General features: G+C 35.7%; 3 protein-coding genes across 3 annotated transcripts; all 3 read right to left on the bottom strand.

Moving 5' to 3' along the window:
- Positions 1-630: 630 nt before the first annotated feature.
- LOC129274022 (beta-1,3-galactosyltransferase 5-like) lies at positions 631-1,649 on the bottom strand. The gene has a single exon (XM_054910888.2). The coding sequence runs from the start codon at positions 1,647-1,649 to the stop codon at positions 753-755; it is 897 nt and encodes a 298-aa protein (XP_054766863.2). The 3' UTR covers positions 631-752.
- Positions 1,650-12,667: 11,018 nt separating this feature from the next.
- On the bottom strand, positions 12,668-15,484 carry LOC135156440 (uncharacterized). The gene is made up of 2 exons (XM_064108938.1): positions 15,410-15,484; positions 12,668-14,467 (listed from the first exon to the last, which is right to left on the bottom strand). Exons 1-2 carry the CDS (start codon positions 15,482-15,484, stop codon positions 12,668-12,670), a joined length of 1,875 nt encoding a protein of 624 aa, XP_063965008.1.
- Positions 15,485-21,404: 5,920 nt separating this feature from the next.
- LOC129274530 (beta-1,3-galactosyltransferase 5-like) lies at positions 21,405-23,123 on the bottom strand. Its single transcript, XM_064108868.1, has one exon. The coding sequence runs from the start codon at positions 22,626-22,628 to the stop codon at positions 21,561-21,563; it is 1,068 nt and encodes a 355-aa protein (XP_063964938.1). The 5' UTR covers positions 22,629-23,123; the 3' UTR covers positions 21,405-21,560.
- Between the last annotated feature and the right edge of the window lie 111 nt (positions 23,124-23,234).

Below are 23,234 nucleotides of genomic sequence, written 5' to 3' on the forward strand. Positions count from 1 at the left end.
TGTGGAAAAATCTTCAGGATATCACAAATGTATAATCTTACAGGATTTTTTCTAAGTGTAAACTTTTTTGATACGCACTGTATAAATGTTGCATATTATTATTATCTACAATTAATATGTTCGATAAGTTTGTTATCCCAAATTAGAATTGCTACTTTGCTTTGATCCTTTTTGAGCAAGGCAAGCCGAAAAAAAGTCAATATGATCATTTCTGTTTAACTCTCCATCAATAGATATACATTGTTCGATATATACATCAATACATACTTAGTTTAAGGACAATAATTAAAACAATACAAAAACACACTAAACCAACACCTTCTTTTAGTGTCAATATATATTAATTCATTTCTATCAATGTTTACATAACGCATCAAATTATCTTGGTTTATTTCTGTTTAATGAATAAAAAAGCGTGGAACTAAATACATATAAAGTCGTTTCGTCTAAAATAATTTTCCTATAAATTCAGGGCATTTAACATATCATCTACACATCTTTAGAATTAGAAGCGGACCCGAAATAGATCCCTGCGATCATTTATACAACTATAATACATACAATGTAAGGACCAGACAGTTTTTTTTTACTTTCCAATTATTCCCACCCCTCGTTTTCTTCCCATTTTTAAAATTCTATTTTCCTTCCTTTTCTCCTCCCCCTTTTCCCCATCCCTTTCCCCTTTTTAAGGGATGAATAGATTGTGGGCATTGGTCCTCTAGCATCACTGCATGTATACGCCATCTGTGGTTCTAAATACGGCCCGTTTTCCACACCCAGATCATTTCAGTTACGTTCAAGCTTGATATAAGAACATACGAATTCACTTCTTCGACACGTTTCAAATCGTCTTCGCTGAGCTGTAAGAGCTGAAAGCCTTCAATGTTTCTAAGTGGAACTCCAACCTTCTTCAGGCACATCCCAAGGAAGACGTCCTCCCATTTGAAGGTAGGCGTGGTTAAGGCAGCTTTGTAAACTTTCTGGACCACATCCGTAGACAAGATATAGACCGGCCCATCCAAATATGGGGGATAAGTAGGAAAAGGATATTCCTCCTTCGAAACGTAGAATTTTTGTGTTTTATTCCGCGACGAAACTGCCCCGATCCAAGTTTTCCCAGCAGCATAGTTGGTCAATGAAGAATTTCCCAGCACTTTGTCGAGAAAACGTCGCTGGTTCATCATTGTGTCATCATCAATCTTCACCGCATATTGAGCATGTTTGCAGAAATAGTTAACCCATTTCAAACCCATCGTTGTCTTTAACGTCAGGTTAAGGTAGCTATCAAGAAAGTTCTCCTGGACAATGTCCCCATGGCGAATGGCTTCGTAATCAATATAACTTTGTAGTGTATCATTTGGCGTGGAACCAAGAAGGAAGACAGTGCGCATCGTTCCATGTTCACCCAAAGACTCCCATTGGCTTGAATTACCGTAAGTCTCTCGAATCGCTTGCCGTCTCTTAAAATGATATGTTGCTGTAGGAGAATAAAAAAGCACATGGACCTTCATTTTCGATCCATCTCTTTCATAGCAGGTATAAGATGGGTTGTGGATGTATCTGAAGTTGTGTCCAGTTGTCGCGTTCTTGAAATTACCGGTTTCACTTCCGTTGTGTTTTCTCCTTAAATCTGGTAACTGATCATTCATTCCAACGGAAGAAATGTTTGAAATAATTACTCCTTTTTGTTCTTTTATTCCCACGATCTCGCCAAACAATATGGAAAAAGCAACAGAATGAAGCTGAACTACAATTAAAATGCCCAAGAAAACAAAAGTGTAGAACAGGATCCGCTTGCATCTTCGAGACATATTAAATCACCCGTGGGTTTTCGTCGAAGTGTTCTGGAGAAATCGAAGACGATTTGCAAAATACTAGTAACCAGAAACGTGTTAACTTTAGATGGGATATTTCCTTAAATGCCTTCTCTTTACAAAGAGGATTCTAAATTTGGATCCAAAGATCCAATAAATACTTATTTCGTCTGATTTGTATTACGAAATTGCACCAACTGACTGAATAGCTCATTATGCACCAGCTAATAAGTGAGAAATAACACACATTTTAGGGTTTCTTATTTCAACGCTCTGTATTGTGGCCAACTTGAATGTGATGGCGCTCTTCAATCATGATTGTCTACTGCTCTTCTTGTGTCGCAAATAGAGACAGCAATTTTAACTTGGTTAGTACAGGAATGTGTAAGGAAGGGGCGAGATCAAGCTACTTCCCTTTGACTCCGTGCTCGACACCGCCGATAACGTATGCGCTAATCTACATCGGTTAACCAGCTGGTTATATCATAGAATGCATAACTCCAATCTCCTGCATCAGAAAAACGAATCTTGGAAAACTTTCGCTGTTCATTTTAATAATTTCTCATCAAAATGTCAAATGTTTAAAGCAATTTCATAATGGAAAGTTGCGCATGAGCAGATGAAGGTCATTGACCGTACATCGGAAAAGTGTTTCCTAAAACACTGACATAAACATGATCATGCATGTTATTTTTGAGATATGCTTGATATCACTTAATAATAATACCGAAGTATTCAGTCATGTTTGGTATTTGGCAACGGGTCAAATGATAACCAATTACTTTAAGGCGGGCAATGTAAAAAAAAAAAAAAAAAAAATGAACGTAACCTGTACAAGTTGTATCACCTGGTCTATGTAGTCATGGTAGTGGTACATTAATATATTAGAGTTGAATATCTCAAAATGCTATGCCAGGCAAGCTTACATAACACTTGTAAGAAATGAGGTCTTACTTAAAATAAATATATCTGATTGACTCACCAGCACTGGGTTCCTTTATGCCAAGGCGAAAATGTAGAAAATCAAATGACTATAAATTCATCTGGATCCTTTAATGCGATGTCCATGAACAAGATAAATGCGAAATATATATACATATACAACAGATGGAGAAGAACGATGTCGCGATGAAGAACGACCGCGCCCGTGAGGCCTCAGCGAAACGCGTCGCGAATAGGGTGACACGAGATGTTCTCCTAGAGATATTGCACACTCCCACTTGGATAACACAAGCGATGGATATATATTTACATATGTCGAAATCAAAAGGATGAAAATGAAGAACTTGAAATCTAGGTGAAGACTTTCTACTGAGTGTGTTGGAGTGTCAAAATTAACCATGAGGTTGCTCTCAGCTTAAATCTGACTGGCTAGTAGTTGCTAAGTGAGAAAAACATCCACTTAGAAATAGACAGGAGCATTCCATGGCTTAGAAAATGAACATGAAAGAATTCCTGGCTGTTGTGTGAACATCTTGAATAAAGGATGACTGGGCCAGTAGGTGCACAAAAGAATCGAGTTGAATAGGCTAACTGAGAAGTGCTCCATCAAAAGAATTAATTAAGTTGTAAATCAGCTGTCTTTGCATGATCAATGTAAACAAAGTAGTGATCAAGCTCTGATCATGTTGAAATCAGTGTTTGATGAAAAGAAAACCACTACACACTTAAAAAAAAATAAAGCTTATAATTACGAAATGGCTTATTAATTCATAAACAAAAACTAAAAAAATCGACTTAGCCGCATTCTATTTAAATAACAATGATCCCTCCGGAAAATACGGCCAAGTCACCATCATGGAAAGACGATGACCCTTGTTACTTCTGAAAAATCAGTCGAGTCTTAGTTCGGGAGCAAGCGGCATCTGCCTAACTAAAAAGGTTACCAATTTTCATCTTCATAGCAATATAGTATCTATGCCTCTTATACCTCGGTCACATTTGCTCTACGGCGAACGTACGGCGAGTCGAAACCAGCCGTTTTATTCATTTTTTATTCAAACCAACTATTATATATCAATACAATGGGAATGACCTATATCTTGGGCAGCAAGGGGGAGGTTCTATACTGACCATGCAGCTGGGAATTATCTTCCCGTCTCCCCTGCCCCCTGCTAAAAACATGTGTTTTGTGTCAATATTATGCGAGTGATCTTAGCTACCGAGCTCCATGTGCTTGTTGCAAGGGAGTGCAATATCATTGGCATATGCTAGGACCCCAAGATACTGGCTGTCGGTCTTACAGCCAAGATGATGCTTCTTTAGACTTTAGGTATAGAGCATGGGTAAAGTATATATGTACACCATCCTTGCCGAACTCCTTGAAAATGGGGAAGAAGGAACTTTACTACTTCATGCTCCCAGAGCACCATGCTTGTGCAGGTTTTTTTTTAGAACTGTGCAATGGTCAAGAGGCATGATGAGACCATCTTTGAGACTGGGCGGAATGTACTTCAGATGTATCAGCCAGTTCTTCATGATAAGGATGGAAATGCTAGTAGTGTTCCTAGTGTATTTTCGGATGTTCTGCAGAGATATTGTCTGTACCACTAGCTTTGCAAAGAGGAAGTGGATATAAACAGATTTTTCGAGGTAAAGAGATGTTCAAGACCTTGTGGATGGTATTTCTCATGGGGAGAGCATGTTCTCGGGATGAGCTGGATTCAGAGCTTGCGCAGATCCATAATTAGGGGTGTGGCGAGATCCCTCGAAGTATTTAGTCCAGTCATGGGTGATATCGGACCCAGAAAAGAAGAGAGCTCCAAAATTGAGTAGGTGCACTCTAATGCTAGAATCCCGTTCTAGCTGATCGTTCTGCTCATAGGCTTACTCAATTCTTGATAGGAGACCATTCAAGCAGGCAGACCTTGCCTACCTATGTTTCGCTCACCAGGCTTTCTTCAGATTAGCAGATAACTCACCGGTTGGACTGTTATTGTCTTCTCCAGGGGCCGGCCAGGGACCCGTTGCAGAAAGAGTTGCAATCAAACGCAACTCCTTCTGCAACGGACCGCAAATCTTTTCCAGACATTCCATGCATTGATATGCATCTGATAACTCTCCTTCACATCAGGAAAGCAATCTGCCCTCTTCTTTCCTCTACCATTTCCTTTGGTGTGGGGAAGGCTCATATAGGTTTGAACAAGGGCTGACTGTGGCCTAGTCAAGGATATTGTCATCAGGCATTACTTCAGATAGGGAGGTAAGAATTCCCGCAGAAGCTAAATCAAGAGGTTCCTTGATCATGATACATCCCTGTCCCTGGGAAGCGGGGGTGCTAAAGAAGCACCACCAAGATTTTATTTGGGGGTGCTGCGTGTATTAATCTCCATAGGCCGCACCCCAGGAATTCTGGTAGGTGTTAAAACTGGAGAAATGTAAGCCAGAATAACTTTCATTTTATAGTACCCCATTTTTATAACCATTAATACAAAAATGACAATACTTCATATCCCATCTAACGCCACTATTTCAATCAATCAATCATAAAAATACAGGTATATACAAATTAGATAAAAACATGGGATTGGGAGCCCCTAAAAGTTTTCATTTACAAAAACTTGTGGGTGGGGCACCACCATGATACAATTAAATACAAATTAATATATCACATACATAAAGAGTGAACAACAAATAACATTGAAATACAATTTTAAAAAAAGAGAGAAAAAAAGAACAATGGGCTAATATAGGGGAAATAAACAAACAAACAAACTAAAAGTAATAATTATAAATCATAGTGACCTACAGTGTGCTATTGGCAGGAGTTTTTATACTGAGCAAAAAAAATCAACTTTCAAAAGTTTTTAAAACTTATTGAGGGGTTTTACTTTGTTTAATATCATTATTTAAATCATTCCACAGCTTAATTCCTCTACAACGTAGAGAATTTTTGGTAATTTTAGTTTTTGGAAGATATTGGTGAAGATCTGCTGAATGACGCGTAAAGTATGGATGGAAAGAGGCATTTGTGTTGAAGAGATTATTAAAAATATTTGGCAAGAGATTTGAATGGTAATTGTACATAAATATATAAGTATACATAAGAGCCAAGTCACAAATTTTTAATATTTTACAATCAAGAAATAACTTGTTTGTGTGACTATTGAAATGTGCATTACAAACTGTTCTGATTAACCTTTTTTGAATAAGAAATAATCTATGTAAATGAGATTTGAATCCGTTCCCCTATTGCATACATCAATACGTGAGATGGGGTAAAACCAAATTATTATAAAGTGAAATTAATACATGTCTGGGTAAAATAAACTTCAGTTTGCGGATGACACCAGTACTTTTTGATAAACGAGTCCATAAATCATCAATATGAGGTTTCCAGGATATAAATTCATTTATCTTGATACCTAAACTATAGATATTTGATACCTGGGAAATAATCTTGCCATCCATAATAACTGGAGGAATGTCAGAACCATTTTTTTTAGTTTGTGTTTTAAATAGTACAAATTTAGTTTTATCAAGGTTCAGTGACAGTTTATTGCATTAAAGCCAGACAACGACTTTACGAAGTTAAATATTTATGGTGTTAATGAGAGGAATAATATTTTTTGAGAAAGAGTAATACTGGTATCATCAGCAAAGAGTACAGAATTAAGAATTGAGGAACAATTTACAAGGTCATTGATATACAAAACGAAAAGCAAGGGGCCGAGGACGGACCCTTGCGGAACGCCGTGTGATACATGACTGAAACTGCATGCGATTCGATAAATAATTACCAAACCAATCAAGAGCGAGACCTCTTATCCCATAATGTTTCATTTTAAAGAAGTATGTCATGGTCAACGGTGTCAAATGCTTTCGAGAGATCCAAAAATATATAATGGTGAGATTACCCTTATCTATTTCTTGCATTATACGATCAAATTTTTTTTGGGGTGAGGCACCCCACCCCCCTCTTTCCAAGGAGCCCTATATTTGTATGTGTATCTTTACATGGGTGATAAAAAGTGTGCAGTCAATTTAAGTCAGTCCAGATTACCCATACTTTGAGATTTTGCTTTGTGTATATCATTACTTTCATAGCAAAGTGAGCAATAAAACATGCTTACCATATCTGGTCAAATACCTTGCCCAACTTCATCTAACATTTGACTTATAATATATGGCAGGTCAACTTAAAGAGACATATGTGATGCCTCTGTCCATTTCATTGCCTAGTAGAGCATGTACTCAAACTTTTATTTTATTTGAATTCAGTCATGTCATTCTGTACTTCAATTAAAAGATACAAAACCATCTGTTACCTTATGACAAGACTTTCCTTTCAACAAAAATGCAAGATCTATCATAGTATTGGGGCAATTCTGTTGTGATAAAAAGAATGATTTGAATCATGCAATCATTTTTCCAAGTAATAATTAGCTTTATATTTTTCGAGGTACTGTAGTTATTAATTTATTTTGAGATTTTTGCTTGTGTCAAAATATGCATTCCATTTCCATTTATCTCTAGCACCTCCCCCTTCTGACATGTGCAAGCTGCTGTCATAAACTACTGAAATAATGAGATCCGATTGGCTAAGCACAAATGTGCCACAGAATTTGAATTTAATGTTGCTTTAAGTAAGATTATTTAAAAGAGTCCAACACATTTCTGTAGGGTATCAAAAGTGTAAGTTATTGATATTTTTCTTCCGATGAAATCGTAGTTGATAATTTGTAATGTTGTAATCATTTGTATTGAATTATGAGGTGCTGTTTAATTGCACAAATTTAAGTTCTCTTGTCAACCGTTGAAAAAAGCTTGCATTGAAAACATTGATGCTTACATTTTAATCAGTCTTTACTACCACAATAAAATAACGCAACACTGCACAGTCAACGGCCAATTGAAAGAATCCAATTCAAGTTACCACCAATGTTTGGGGGTATTCATTGGTCCAAGAATGTAATTTATTTTGGTAAATGTATGGGGTGTGATATTTTTTTTACAACAGGAGGATTGTGGAGTCAGCAACAATGGTTGCATCTTAATTATATTCTTTTGGATTTTAAGGATCGTATGATCAAATATTTTGGGGGGTTTCATTTGGTATGGGACTATCTGTGAGTAAATATGTCTGATTTTTTTTGTTTGAATACTTTTACATATATGTAATTAAAAAGTTCATTTCAATTTCATTGTTATTTTTTGTGGGTAGTCAATTCCCTTAATAGTTCATCTTATAAATACCCTTAATAAATCATAGTACTTTTATTAATAATTGGTTGAATGTTTTGGTTACCAATAATATTTTACTTTCGAAATTGCTCAACTCTTAAATGAAATTTCATTTTCAAATACCTGATCAATATTTTGTGTATGTAACATTCAGAGTGTTAACCTATGTGTTTTAACACACATTTATTTGTCAAAATATTTGAGGAGTTTCAGAAGCAAGTGTACCCTTTGACATGATGCTGATTGTATATATTTATCATTTTGGAATTGGAGGATACAGCATAATGATGTACTTACATTACTGCTGCTGATGAATTAAATTCTAGTCTCGATTTGCCAAAAAAAAAAAAATGCGATCATACATGTGAAATATTGGCATATACGTTGAATATCTTTTACGAAAACCAAATCGTTGTGAGATTAATATATTGTTATGATTCAAGAAGCTGTACAAACGTTCAAAAACAATTTTTTTCTAGTATCTTTGAGAAGATGGGTAAAACAGAAATTGGTATATAATTAACAATGTCTTTACGATCACCCTTTTTGAAAATTGTAACAATTTTTGCTATTTTAAATGCATTAGGAACTTCACCATATTCAAGAGACATATATATATGACACAGTGGATGGACACATTGATAAATAATTTTTTTTTCACAATAGATGGGATAATATCATCAGAGCCACAGGAAAACGTTGATTTCAAGGAGGAGCAGATCTTTAGTATTTCATTTATATTGGTTGGTTAAAAAAACATTGAATGAATATTGTTGTCTCCTAAAAAGGACATGCTGACCTCTGTGTCGGAGTCGGGGATGACTTGAGCAAGATTTTTGCCCAAATTTGCGAAATATCTGTTGAAATAATTAGATTTCATTTGATTGGTATCAAAAGATTCATTATCATAAAACATTTTGGTTGGCAGATAAATTTGAGCTTTTTCCCCCAATATGTTATAAGTTTCTTGCCATGTTTTCTTCATGTTACCTCTTAAGGTGTTAATTTTTTTATTATAATATTCTCTTTTAGCAAACCGAATTAGTTTTACCAAACAGTTTTTATAGCTTTTGTATTTTTCTTCTTTCCTTTTTATAATCTTTTCTGGTCCAGAGTATCTATGAAAAATTCTATAAAGGATATTTTTTTTGTTTATAGATTTAATGATGCCAGAAGAAATCCATGGTTTGTGGAATCATGTTTTTTTTTTTTTACTGTTAACAGTAGGAAGACATTCATTATAGGCATCATAAAAAAATGAGTAAAACAGATCATAGGCATGGTTGACATCGTTGGATGCATAGATTGGTTTCCAGTCTAGACAGCTCAATTTTTTTTTTAAGCAATCGATCCCAGCATCATTTATCATTCTCTTCAGGCGGGGTTCCCTTGAAATTGAATTATTATTAAACTTTTTTGCAACATAAAATATTGGGAAATGATCTGAAATGTCAGAATATAGTAGCCCACTTTCATATTCAAATTGGATTGCATTTGTGAAAATATTATCTATTACGGTAGCAGATTTATATGATATGCGTGTAGGCTTGGTGATTACTGGGAATAATTGTATGAATACGTAGTATCAGCAAACTCTTTGCTTTTAGTGTGGCTATCAGTATTTAACAAATTGATATTGTAATCTCCCATTAAGTAAAGTATTTTTTTTTCATTGTGTATTTTAGAAAGCAGAGAATCCATATCATGTAAAAACAAGTCAATTTCAGTATTGGGAGGTCTATAGACATTCCCAACAATTATATTCTTAGAGTTAACATTGACAATTCCAATAAAAATAGTTTGAAGGAATGAATTATGTACAGTCAGGTCTGGTCTTTCAAGGAATTCAATGTTTTCGGAAATATACAAGGCAACACCCCCACCAGTCCTGGAATCACGACATGTGTGCACAAATGAGTAATTAGATATATTATAAATAGACGTTAACATGAAAGAATTCAGCCAAGTTTCTGATATCCCTATCACAGAAAAAGAAAAATCAAGGGAAATCAGTAACTCCTCCAAGTTTACTAAATTTGAGCAGAGACTCCTAGCATTTAAGTGTGATAGAGATAGTCTATCATCAGAGTTATAATATTTAGTACAAAAATCATCAGGAAGATAATATGAACATGGATTTGTAGGAAAATGAAATGTCTCATCCTTTGAAATATCTTCCACAGAAGATAGTGCATGTAGATTGAGGGAATAATGAACGTCTTCAAGGTTGTTATGCATTACAAAAGGATTAATTTTAAGATTTTGAACATTAGCATATGTAATACTCTTATTCGTATGAAAGAACTGTCGTAGTGCCCATAAAAACTCATCATCTTCAATAATATGGTTAAAAGGAAAGATTTTTCCATTGCAAATGGAACATATAAAATCAGATGAATCAGCTTGACTATGGTTTCGGTCACATATAACTTCACAAGTACAACATGGTGTACGGCTAGACATGTAAATGTAGGTACGTATATAAACAGAAATCAAAGAAAGGAAGAAGAAGAAAAAAAAAATAACACCTAACTAAAGCCCCTTTCACAATTGACGTACGACCATTTGCGACCTTTTGGTCGTGCGACAGGCTGCAACAGGCATCAATCGCTAGTCATCTCATAAGATCGCACAGAGGCTTTCACAGTTGCAACAGTTGTCGTACAACAAAAACAACCAGTAAACCCCGTTGCACGAGTAAGTCGCATATACTCTTATTGTGCTCGTGCGATCACATGCGAGTGTTGCACGAGGGATTGCGAGTGGATCGGTCGCATACATGCGAATGAAACGGTAGTGCAATGTTGTAAGCCGTTGCGATTGGTCTTGCAACAGTCTTATGGCCCATTTTATTATCGCAACCAGTCGCAAGACAGATCTCTGTACATGAAGGTCGCTTGCACATGTGCAAGTGTTGCACGACCTCCAGTCAAGTAAATGCGACTACTTAGTTGTGCCACCTCTCGCACCAAGTCGTACAACGTTGAACAACACTCGCACGATGATCGCCCGACCGATGGTACGACCCCGGGTACGGCCTGATGCGAGTGAATCGATCGTATTTGATCGCGTTCGGATTTTGAACATGTTCAAAGTTCAGATGTGACCAGTCACGACCACCTCGAGTTCGTGCGACCGTCTACAACGACTGCGAGTGCTCGCAAGACACCAAGAGATCGATCGTGCAACAACAAGAAAAAACTGTTGCAGGCGGTCGTAAACTGGTCGGACGTCAATTGTGAAAGGGGCTGAACGGTCGCATACATGCGAATGCAACGGTAGTGGAATGTAGTAAGCCGTAATTTCGATCGGTCTTGCAACAGTCTCATATTATCGCACCTAGTCGCAAGACTGGTCTCTGTGGGTCTCCAGCACATGTGCAAGTGTTGTACGACCTCCAGTCGACTAAATGCGACTATACTTAGTTGTGCCACCTGTCGCACCAAGTCGTACAACGTTGAACAACACTCACACGATGATCGCCCGACCGATGGTACGACCTGTTGCGAGTGAATCAATCGTATTTGATCGCGTTTGGATTTTGAACATGTTCAAAGTTCAGATGCGACCAGTCACGATCACCTCCGACCACCTCGAGTTTGTGCGATCGTCTACAACGACTGCGAGTGCTCGCAAGACACCAAGAGATCGATCGTGCAACAACAAGAAAAAACTGTTGCAGGTGGTCGTAAACAGGTCGTACGTCAATTGTGAAAGGGGCTTAAGAGGGGGCAACAACCGTTGAGGATAACAATCTTGTATAAAAAAAATATAAAAAAAGAAATGCAGAACATGGAAAATAGGAATTATAACAACGTGTCTTTTCAAATATAAGACTAGAATCTGCAAAATATATATAAAAAAAAGGAACTATCAGTAAGACTGTCCTTTCTTCTGGAAATAACATACACAGCTTGCAATAACGCAATAATATTCTTGCATGTATACAGTTTTGAGATACACTGATATATAAGGCATATATTGTACAATCAAATACAAGAATGTACTGGATGAAGGTCAAACAGCCTTTTAATATATTGTGCAAGAATATTGATAGAGATATTGATGTACATGGATATTGGTGTTGATATAGTAATAATAAATAATAATAATAATTACTTCTTATTAAGCGCTTTTTCAAAAGTTACAAAGCGCTGTACAAATGACAAAACAAATACAATCGGTGAAAACTTAAAACAAAACTACACAAAATGAAACACTACTTGCAATATATTAAACATGTTAAAACAAATGAGATTTAAGCATCTTCTTAAACACATCAATAGAAGAACATTGTCTAAGTTTATGGGGTAATCTATTCCAATATTTGGGGGCAAACACAGAAAATGACCTATCACCTACTGATTTTAATGTTCGGGGGATTTGAAGAGGGATTTGTGATGATGACCGAGTGTTATACATTGATTGGCGAACTGTTAGGAGGTCTGACAGGTATGATGGAGCTTGATCATTAAGACATTTGAATGTGATAGTCAGAGACTTATGCTCAATTCGATTTTTTACTTTCAACCAGTGTAATTCTCTTATCAGGGGGGTTGTCTGTGTATATGATGGTTGACAGTAAATGACCCTAGCTGCTTTATTTTGTAATTTCTGAAGACGATCTAGGTTCTGAGAGGTGACACCATTATAAAGAGAATTACAATAATCTAATCAAATTTCAAGTCCTCAACATTTGACTGAGCACCATTTACTCTAACATGGTACTTTCTACTTTGGAGATAGGATGAGAACCAGTGTAGTGCACAACCTGTGATGCCAAATGACTCCTCTAAGCGCTTTAGGAGGATTCCCTTATCAACCGTATCGAATGCAGCTGATAGGTCAAGACTTATGAGAGCAACTGAATTTTGATGATCAAGTGAAGTACATATGTAGTTCTGGAGACGAAGAAGAGCAGTTTCTGTACTATAACCAGCTCGATACGCTGACTGCATTGGATCAGATAGTCCATTTGATTCAATGTGCTTAGTGAGTTGGGCCGAAACAGCAGACTCGATCAGCTTCCCATAGTAGCGAATGTTTGACACTGGCCGGTAGTTTTGTAATTTATCTTTGTCAAGTGATGGTTTTTTTAAAACTGGCGTAATGACAGCTGAGCCAAGAGCTGCTGGAAATGTCCCTGTTGACAGCGAAGCATTAATGAGTTCAGTCAGAGTGGGGAGGAATGATGAAATGTGACGTTTCAAAAGCCATGTCGGTAGAGGATCTGCAGGGCTCGATTTGGATGACAATCTCTTTATTAATTTTAAGACTTCTTCATCAGTTAAAGTGCAAAACTGTGATAGTTCACAAGGGGGATCTGGTCCTGATGCAAAATTGTCCAAAGGTGCCGCATTCTGATCATCAATAAGACGACGAATGTTTTTGATCTTCGAAGTGAAGTATCTGCAAAATGCATTGGCCAATTTACAAGAAGATGATGTGTCTGGTAGGACATGTTCATTCCTGTTTAGGAGCATATTAATGGATGAAAAGACTTCACGTGGAGAGTTCGAGGACAGAGACTCTTTGAGATAGTCCTTTTTGGCTTCACATACAGTGGACCTGACCATATCTTGAGCCATTTCATATTGAACAAGGTCATCATTGGTTTTAGACTTTCGCCACTTCCTTTCTGAACGTCTTCGCTGACGACGAGCATCATCTACAGCAGCATTGTACCACTTTGGGCGATGACGAACACGAGATGAGCATGTAGATAATGGTGCATGCCGATCAAGCACCTCTGTTGTTACCATATCGATTTGTTGAACCAATAGATCAATGTTCCCTTCAAAATGTACATCGGATAGCCTGTTGAGTAGATCAGCTTCAAATATGTCATGATCAAGTGTTCCAAACTTCCTGCGTTGCAATGACGTCCTAAGTGGGGGAGGTTTAGGGAGGTTTACATCTACAGATATGACTGCATGGTCAGACATACGATTGTCTATTACCCGTGTTGCGTGGACAGTTCCTTCAGATGATCTTGAGATAACAAGATCCAATGTGTGACCTCGTCTGTGTGTTGGTCCAGATACATGCTGGGATAGTCCAGATGATGAGAGAATCCGTATGAAACTTGCTACATCCTGTTTGTCTGGGCAGTCAAAATGAACGTTAAAGTCGCCCAGTAAAACAGGCTTACCAGGATTCAAATTCAAATGGTCTACGAAATCTTCAAAATCAGACAAGAAACCTGCTGTAGTCAAATTATTCACATTCGATGGTGGAGGCCTGTAAACGACAGCATAGTTGACAGTCCGTGACACATCTGATATAAGCGCATACTCAAATGACTGAATGTTTAGTGTATGCTCAGAAAGGTGACGTAGTTTTAGATGTGACTTGAAGAGTACACCAAGTCCACCACCCTGCCTTCCATCAGCACGCGGGATGCTAATGAAAGAGTAACCTGGAAGTGTCAGTTCTCCAGTCACTACTGTATCATCATCACGTAGCCAGGTCTCACATAGTATGCAGAGATATTAATGTAGATAAATGTAAATGCAATACTATAAATAAATATCATAACTCAAAAGGCATGTATCCATGTAAGTACAAACAAATAATACATTGTACCTCATCAAGGTCAAAAATGCATTAAATGCAAAAAATATTGATATCTATATGTGGATATTGATGTGGATGGATATTAGTGCTGAAATACATGTAAATATTGATGTAGATAAATGTAAACACACTACTATCAATAAATATCATATCCCAAAGGCATAAAGCACAAATAACCAATATAATATGTGCTGGATGCAAAAATATTGATATAGATAGATGTGGATATTGATGTACAGATGGTATTGAAATACATGTTGATGTAGATAAATGTAAATATACCATACAATCAATAAAATATAATACCTCAAAGGCATATGAGTACAATCAAACATTACAAGGATGTACTGGTTCAAGGTACACTGTAAAACAGCCTTTTAACATATGAAGAAAATATTGATGAAGATATAGATATTGATGTACATAAATATTGGTGTTGATGTAGATAAATGTAGGTACAATGCAATCAAGAACAAACAAACAATACAAGGATGTACTTGATCAAGGCCAAACAGCCTTTACATGCAAACTATTGATATTGATAGATGTAGAATGTTGAGGTACATGGTTATTGATGTTGATATACATGTAGCTGTTGATGTGGATTAATGTAAATACAATACAGTCAATGATGAGTACAAGCAAACACTGCAAAGGTGTATTGGATCAAGGTCAAACATACAGTATGCAATAAAAATTGATGTTTATAGATGTAGTTATTGATGTACATGTTGATAAAGATGTAAAAAAATTGATGTACAGATTTGCAGGAGTTCGTGACATAATTAGATGGTGGTGCAACAATAAGTAAAAACAAACTTTAAAAAACAAGGTACACTTTCACCTAAAAAGTTCCATAATTCACTGATATCAAGTATTTCACTGATTTCAAGTATTTCAAGACACGTCATTTTAGTGCTTAGGACTATCCTATAGTTTCATGATTAGGGGACAGCAGTCATTTTTACGCAATTTTAAAAGTCGCTTCGGACTTTTTAACGACGAAAAGAAAAACTGACCATCCTTGTTATTTGTCCAGATTTATTATTTTATCCTTCAAACCACAATAGTGTAGATTTTGTTAATCTAATTATGACTATGTTTAGGTGATGGAAGTCTTTTTAGACTAATTTTGAAAGCCATATTTGATTAATAGGCAAAATAGACAGCTTCATACCATTGTATAACTAATCCAAAAGTATTATTTAACCCATAGTGTAGACACCAAAACCATATCTCGGAAGCGTGGAAGCGTCGTGGTGTAGCGGTTCTGATTCTCGCCTTGTAATCAGAGGGTCGTGTGTTCGAATCCCACCATGGCCTAGCGTCCTTTGGCAAGGCGTTAATCCATACTTTGCCACTCTCCACCCAGGTGTTAAATGGGTACCCGGTAGGATGTGAAAGCCTATATGTAGTATGCCTAGCAATTGAGTCTTGGAACTCTTGTTGGAATGCTCCCCAGGGAGTGGAGAAGGTGCATACATTGTATGCGGGCATGCAAGGATCCGATGACCGGGGTAATAATATGTCTGTAAAGCGCTTAGAGACGTCGTTCCGATGTATTAAGCGCTATATAAATGCGGAATATTATTATTATTATATCTCCCAGATGGATTTTAAATGGATTATGTCAATTTTTTAGTATTAACAGCCATTTTAGACTCCTTTATTGGAAGCCATCTTGGGTTTTTAGACATACAGGACCATTGATTGCCCTTGTAACTTATCATAATGCATTACTTGACCATTTAAACCAAGGGTTAGACAACATAATCATATACCCCAGGCAGATATTAAACAAACTATGTCATGTATGTCAGTTTTTAGGTAGCAATGGCCGTTTTAGACTCTAATTTTGGAAGCCTTTTTTATTCTTGGACATGCTGGACCTCTGACTGTCCCTGTAACTAGTCCTATTATATTACTTGACCCTTTAAACCATGGGTTAAACATCAAAATCATTACCTCAGGCTGATATTAGACAAACTGTGTCAGTTTTTCGGTAAGAACGGCTATTATATAGACTCCATTTTTGGAAGCCATTGTGGATTTTTGGACCTACTGGAACCTGTAAATGTCCTAGTAACTTGTTCCAATGTAATACTTGACCCTTTAAACCATGGGTTATACTAATAAATCATATTCTCCGGGCGGTTATTAAACAAACTGTGTCGGTTTGTAATTAACGACAGACATTTCATACACCATTTTTGCAAACCATCTTGGATTTTTGGAAGGAAACTGAAGAATAGTGGAATCGGTATAAGTGAGGATCTTACAAGAACAAATCGCAATCTTCTGAACAGTGCGTACATGGCCAGTAAACAAAAAACAGTAATATTTTGGCAGCATGGTCATCTGACGGACGCATTCTCATTTCTCTGAAAGCAACAGATGGTAGGACAGTGAGGAAACAAATAAACAACAAAATGAACTTGATGGACTATGATGGATACTTGACTCTTCTTCACCTACCTGGAAGTTAAATGAGAGGGGTTGATTGATTCTTATTTCGTGGATGCTCTCTTGTATGTCATATTTGTATACTACAAACTTTTTATATCTACATGTACTCAACTCTATATTAATTTACCTGAATATGAAATGAGAGAGGATGATTAAATATTATTTTATGAAGAGATTTCTCTTAAAGATTATACTCCTCTTTAGGAGACCCCTGTTTGATTTTTAATACGTATTGAAAATATTGTAGAGCATTCGTGATTTTTTCCCCTCTTCTCTCTGAATTCTTTCATCTAAAAAAAAAAACCGATAGTAATAATAGATAAAAGACATATAAAGAAATCACGAATGCTCCCTATACTTATATATCATGTTCGTATAAACTTTTTAAATTAATTTACTCAATGTAGTCTCTAGACATTTATGTAATTACCGTGACTTATTACTCTGTATTTTCTCTTTTGTCACAATTTTTTGTTGATGCTATAAATCAGAATGTATGAGGTGTGTGCAATCTATGGTGAATGTATGAGATGTGCAAACCCTACACAAGATATGTTACATATGATATTCGGAACTTGTATTGACATTTTTCCTTTTAATCATTACAAATGTGATGATGATTACATATTGAATATGCATGGCCGCGCTTTTTTCAACTTAAATATTGACATTGATTCTAACCATTTTGAAAATATGAAAATCAATCCATTTTTATTATGTGAATCTGATGATAATGTTACATGTATAAATGAAAATTTGCATTTGAATATTGACTTTGAGTCTCCTTTTGATATCGAACCAAGGAAATGCTCATATACTTTTTGCGAAGAATTCAGTGCTAATTATAGAAAATATGATAATAGTTTTTCACTACTCCATGTCAATTGTAGGAGTTTATGCCAGAATTTCGATGCATTTTGTTCAATGTTAGCTTGCATAAATCATAAATTTACAGCCATTGGTGTGACAGAGACCTGGTTTCAGTCAAGTACAAAAACTGAGATGTATAATATAGATGGTTATAATCTTGTATACATAAACAGACAACATAAATTAGGAGGTGGTGTTGCCATTTACATAGATGAAAGGTACGATTTTATAATACGATCAGATCTGAATTGTAACATGCCTGAATGTGATTTATGCTGTTTTTAGAATGAAGATGTAAGAATTATAAACCAACTGTGATTGGATGTGTTTATAGAGTCCCCAACACAAATATGGATATTTTTCAGGATCAATTAGGTAATTGTTTAGATATTGTTAATAAGAATAATACAGAGGTCTACATTTTCGGTGATTACAACATTAATTTATTGAATGCAAGTACACATGATAAAACAAATGTATTTTTGGAAAATATGTTTTCTCACAACCTGTAGCCATTGATAACGAAACCAACAAGGATATCAAAAACATGTGCAACGTTAATAGATAACATTTTTTTTGTAATACACTAGATAATAATATTGACTCTGGTTTGTTCATAGCTGATATATCAGACCACTTACCTATATTTTGTGTAAAGAAACACAAAAGGATTTTTAATCAATGGCAGTCACAATTACCAAAAAGACAGATAAATGATGATAATATAATTAAATTTAATAGAAAACTGTGTGAAGTTGATTGGAGTCATGTATATAGTACTGATGATGCTAATAATTGTTACGATATTTTTATGTCAATCTTCCACTAAATTTATAATAAATGTTTTCCAGAAATGAAGTCAAAATCAAAAGCGAAATTTACTTTTAGGAAACCTTGGCTATCAAATGGCCTCATGAAATCCATAAATAAGAATAAAATGTATAAAAAGTTACTAAACAATTATTCTGACAAGCAAAAGAAAAGTTACATTAAGTACAAAAACAAATTGATGAACTTATTACGCAGTGCTAAATCTGAATATTATTCTAAACTCTTTAATCAAATTAGAGGAAACACACAAAAGATTTAGAATAACAAAAATAATATACTGGGTAATAAACGCTTTAATAAGTTACCTTCAGTTATGTATTGCAATGATTCAAAGTTAAATTCATCAAATGATATAGTACAGCATTTTAATTCTTATTTTTTGAATATCGGTAAGAATATTGCTGACAGAATTCCTCCTGTGGGTGTGTCATATGATTCATTCTTAACCGGAAACAAATCACCGAACTCTTTGTTATTCAGACCTACTTCTCCAAATGAAATATTAAAAATTGTCCTTTCCTTAAATTCTTCGAAATCAAGCGGCCCCGATGGTATAGATCCTAAAGTTATACATAAATCTATTCATTATTTTATTGAACCACTATGTTTTATATTTAATACATCAATTTCTACAGGAATTGTGCCTAATCATCTGAAATTTGCCAAGGTAGTACCAGTTTTCAAAAAAGGAAATGCAAACGATTTAAATAATTATAGACCAGTTGCCATCCTTCCTCTATTTTTAAAGATTCTTGAAAAAATAATTCATGAACGTTTATATACATTTTTACAGATGAATAATTTTTTATCTGATTCTCAATTTGGCTTCAGGAAAAAATTCTCGACTTCATTAGCTGTCTCTAATTTATGTACTTATATTCAAAATGAACTTGAAAAGGATGATTTTTGCATTGGACTTTTTATGGACTTGTCAAAGGCATTTGACACCATTGACCATCACATACTGCTAAAAAAACTTGACTCTTTTGGTGTCAGAGGTCTTGCCCTCAAATGGTTTGAAGATTATCTATCTCACAGAAGTCAATATGTGATGGTCCATGGTGTCAAATCCTCAATACAGCATCTCAACTGTGGTGTCCCTCAAGGATCTGTCTTGGGCCCTCTCTTGTTCCTTATATATGTCAATAATATTATCAAATCTTCTTCTCTTCTCAAGTTTTCCCTGTTTGCCGACGATACTTGTGCACTCATGAGTAGCAGTAACATTAAAACACTTGTCTTGTCGGTAAACAGGGAAATAGCAAAAGTCTCTACCTGGTTCAAAGCAAATAAATTATCTCTGAATATAGCCAAAACAAACTATATTATATTTAGATCAAGGAACAAGAGGGTGCCCCATGACCTATCACATATTATAATTGATAATCTTTTAATTTCTAAATTGAAGAATATAAAGTTTATTGGAGTCACTTTTAATGAGATCATGGATTGGAGCACACACATATCAGAAATTTGTAAATCTTTATCTAAATATGTTGGTATCTTATATAAATTGAAATTCATATTATCTTCTAATGTTTTAAATATCCTTTATAGTAGCCTTATCTTGCCACATCTGAATTATTGTAACTATATATGGGGTAATACATACAAATCACGCCTTCTAAAACTATGTATCCTACAGAAAAAATCAATCCGATTAATTACAAAGTCCCATATGCAAAGTGCTAGTAAACCCCTTTTCAAAAAGAATAATATTTTACCTCTACATGAACTAATTACTTTAAATACTCTAATCATTATGTACTCTGTTAAAAATCAGATTTTCCCATTGAAATATTGCAATATGTTTTCACTCAATTCAAATGTTCATTCACACGCTACTCGACAAAAAGATAATTTCCTCTTCTTCTTTAAATTCACTAGCTTTAGTCGGTATCAAAAATGGAATCAACTCCCAACTTCCCTAAAAGATTGCTCAACTGTATCCTGTTTTAAAAAAATGTGTAGGGCCTACTTAATGGAAAAACTTTAAAATTACCAGGGTTTGTGTGTGTGTGTGTGTGTGTGTGTACGTGAGGGTGCGTGTGTGTGTGTATGTTTATATATTTGCATTTATATCTGCTGATAAAGTTTGTGTTTTGTTAGTTTTATGTTTCTAATTGTAAATTTTGTCAATGTTATTGCTTTGGGGGCCATTCTCTGCAAGCAGTTTGCTTTTTTTATGGTCCTAGCCATATTTGTACCATTTATTACATAATTATGTACACTGTATGATTTGAATATACATATTTTTATGGTTGAATAAAATTGAATTGAATTGAAAATTAACGGACGTAACCTACAAGTCGCGTCACCTGGTCTATGTAGTGGTACATTTATAAGAGTTGAATATCGCAAAAAATGCTATACCATGCAGGCAAGCATACATAACACTTTATATAATATACATACATACACACACATATATATATATATATATAATATATAAACTTAACCTTATAATTACAAAATGGCTTATTTATTCATAAAAATCGATTTGGCAGCACTCTCTTTAAATAACAATGATCCTTTCGGAAAATACCGCCAAGTCGCCTTCATAAAAAGACGATGACCCTTGTTAGTTCTGAATAATCGCTTACAGTCCAATTGCAACATTGAAAGTGATATGCCTACTGTACTCCACCCTGAAATAATAAGTTGAATTTCGCAAGAATGGACTTCAACAGACTGGCATTCGAAAACTTATCGAAATGGCTTGAAGAAAATAATGAGGTTTGATATTTTCTAGTTTTGAATTATAGTATTTCGTACTCATTAGCAGAGATATGCAGTCCTTGACTGCAGTTTAATCGGTGGTTAATTGCCTAAACGACCTTGGTTCCAAACCCATATCATTTCGGTAACGTTCAGGCCTGATATAAAAGCATAGGAGTTCACTTCTTGCACACGACGTTTCATACTCCCTCCGGTAAAGTGCAATAACCGAAAATTCTTAATGTCCCGAAGTGGAACTCCAACTTTCTTGAGGCACATCCCAAGGTAGACATCCTCCCACTTGAAGCTGGGCGTGGTTAAGGAAACATTGAAGACCCTCTGGACCACATCCGTAGACAAGATATAGACCGGTCCATCCAAATATGGGATATAATGAGGAAAAGGATATTCCTCCTTCGATAAGTAGAATTTATTTTTTCTGTCCCGTTTTACCACTGCCCCAACCCAGGTTTTCCCAGCTGCATAGTTGGTCAATGGTGGTTTGATCAACACTTTGCTAAGGAAACGCAGTTGGTTCATCATGGTATCATCATCTATTTTAATGGCATATTGAGCATGTTTGCAGAAATTGGTAACCCATTTCAAACCCATCGTTGTCTTTAACGTCAGGTTAAGGTAGCTGTCAAGAAAGTTCTCCTGGACAATGTCCCCATGGCGAATGGCTTCGTAATCAATATAACTTTGTAGTGTATCATTTGGCGTGGACCCAAGAAGGAAGACAGTGCGCATCGTTCCATGTTCACCCAAAGACTCCCAGTGGCTTGAATTACCATAAGTCTCTCGAATCGCTTGCCGTCTCTTAAAATGATATGTTGCTGTAGGAGAATAAAAAAGCACGTGGACCTTCATTTTCGATCCATCTTTTTCGTAGCAGGTATAAGATGGGTTGTGGATGTATCTGTAGTTGTGTCCAGTTGTCGCGTTATTGAAATTACCGGTTTCATTTCCGTTGTGTTTTCTCCATAAATCTGGTAACTGATCATTCATTCCAACGGAAGAAATGTTTGAAATAATTACTCCTTTTTGTTCTTTTATTCCTACGATCTCGCCAAACAATGTGGAAAAAACAACAGAATGAAGTTTAACTGCAATTAAAATGCTCAAGAAAGCAAATGTGTAGAACAGGACCCGCTTGCATCTTCGAGACATATTAAATCACCCGTGGGTTTTCGTGGAAGTGTTCTGGAGAAATCGAAGACGATTCGCAAAATGCTACTAGTAACCAGAAACGTGTTAACTTTAGATGGGATATTTCCTTAAATGCCTTCTCTTTACAAAGAGGATTCTAAATTTCGATCCAAAGATCAAATGAATACTTATTTTGTCCGATTTGTATTACGAAATTGCACCAACTGACTGAATAGCTCATTATGCACCAGCTAATAAGTGAGAAATAACACACATTTTAGGGTTTCTTATTTCAACGCTCTGTATTGTGGCCAACTTGAATATGATGGCGCTCTTCAATCATGATTGTCTACTGCTCTTCTTGTGTCGCAAATAGAGACATAAATTTTAACTTGGTTAGTACAGGGATGTGTAAGGAAGGGGCGAGATCAAGCTACTTCCCTTTGACTCCGTGCTCGACACCGCCGATAACGTATGCGCTAATCTACATCGGTTAACCAGCTGGTTATATCATAGAATGCATAACTCCAATCTCCTGCATCAGAAAATCAAATGTGGGAAAACTTTCGCTGTTCATTTAAAAATTTCATTTGAAATTTGCGCATGAGAAAATGAAGGTAATTTTAA

This window comes from Lytechinus pictus, chromosome 13, assembly GCF_037042905.1.
Source record: "Lytechinus pictus isolate F3 Inbred chromosome 13, Lp3.0, whole genome shotgun sequence".
Classification (NCBI taxonomy): Eukaryota; Metazoa; Echinodermata; class Echinoidea; order Temnopleuroida; family Toxopneustidae; genus Lytechinus; species Lytechinus pictus.

What these genes read in the sequence shown, in the direction of transcription:
- LOC135156440 (XM_064108938.1), bottom strand. Translation starts at nt 15,484, where the DNA reads ATGACGTGTCTTGAAATACTTGAAATCAGTGAAATACTTGATATCAGT. An exon ending in GGAACTTTTTAGGTGAAAGT is followed by an intron (nt 14,468 to 15,409) that starts GTACCTTGTTTT and finishes ATACTATGTGAG; the next exon opens with ACCTGGCTACGTGATGATGA.
- LOC129274530 (XM_064108868.1), bottom strand. Translation starts at nt 22,628, where the DNA reads ATGTCTCGAAGATGCAAGCGGGTCCTGTTCTACACATTTGCTTTCTTG.
- LOC129274022 (XM_054910888.2), bottom strand. Translation starts at nt 1,649, where the DNA reads ATGAATGATCAGTTACCAGATTTAAGGAGAAAACACAACGGAAGTGAA.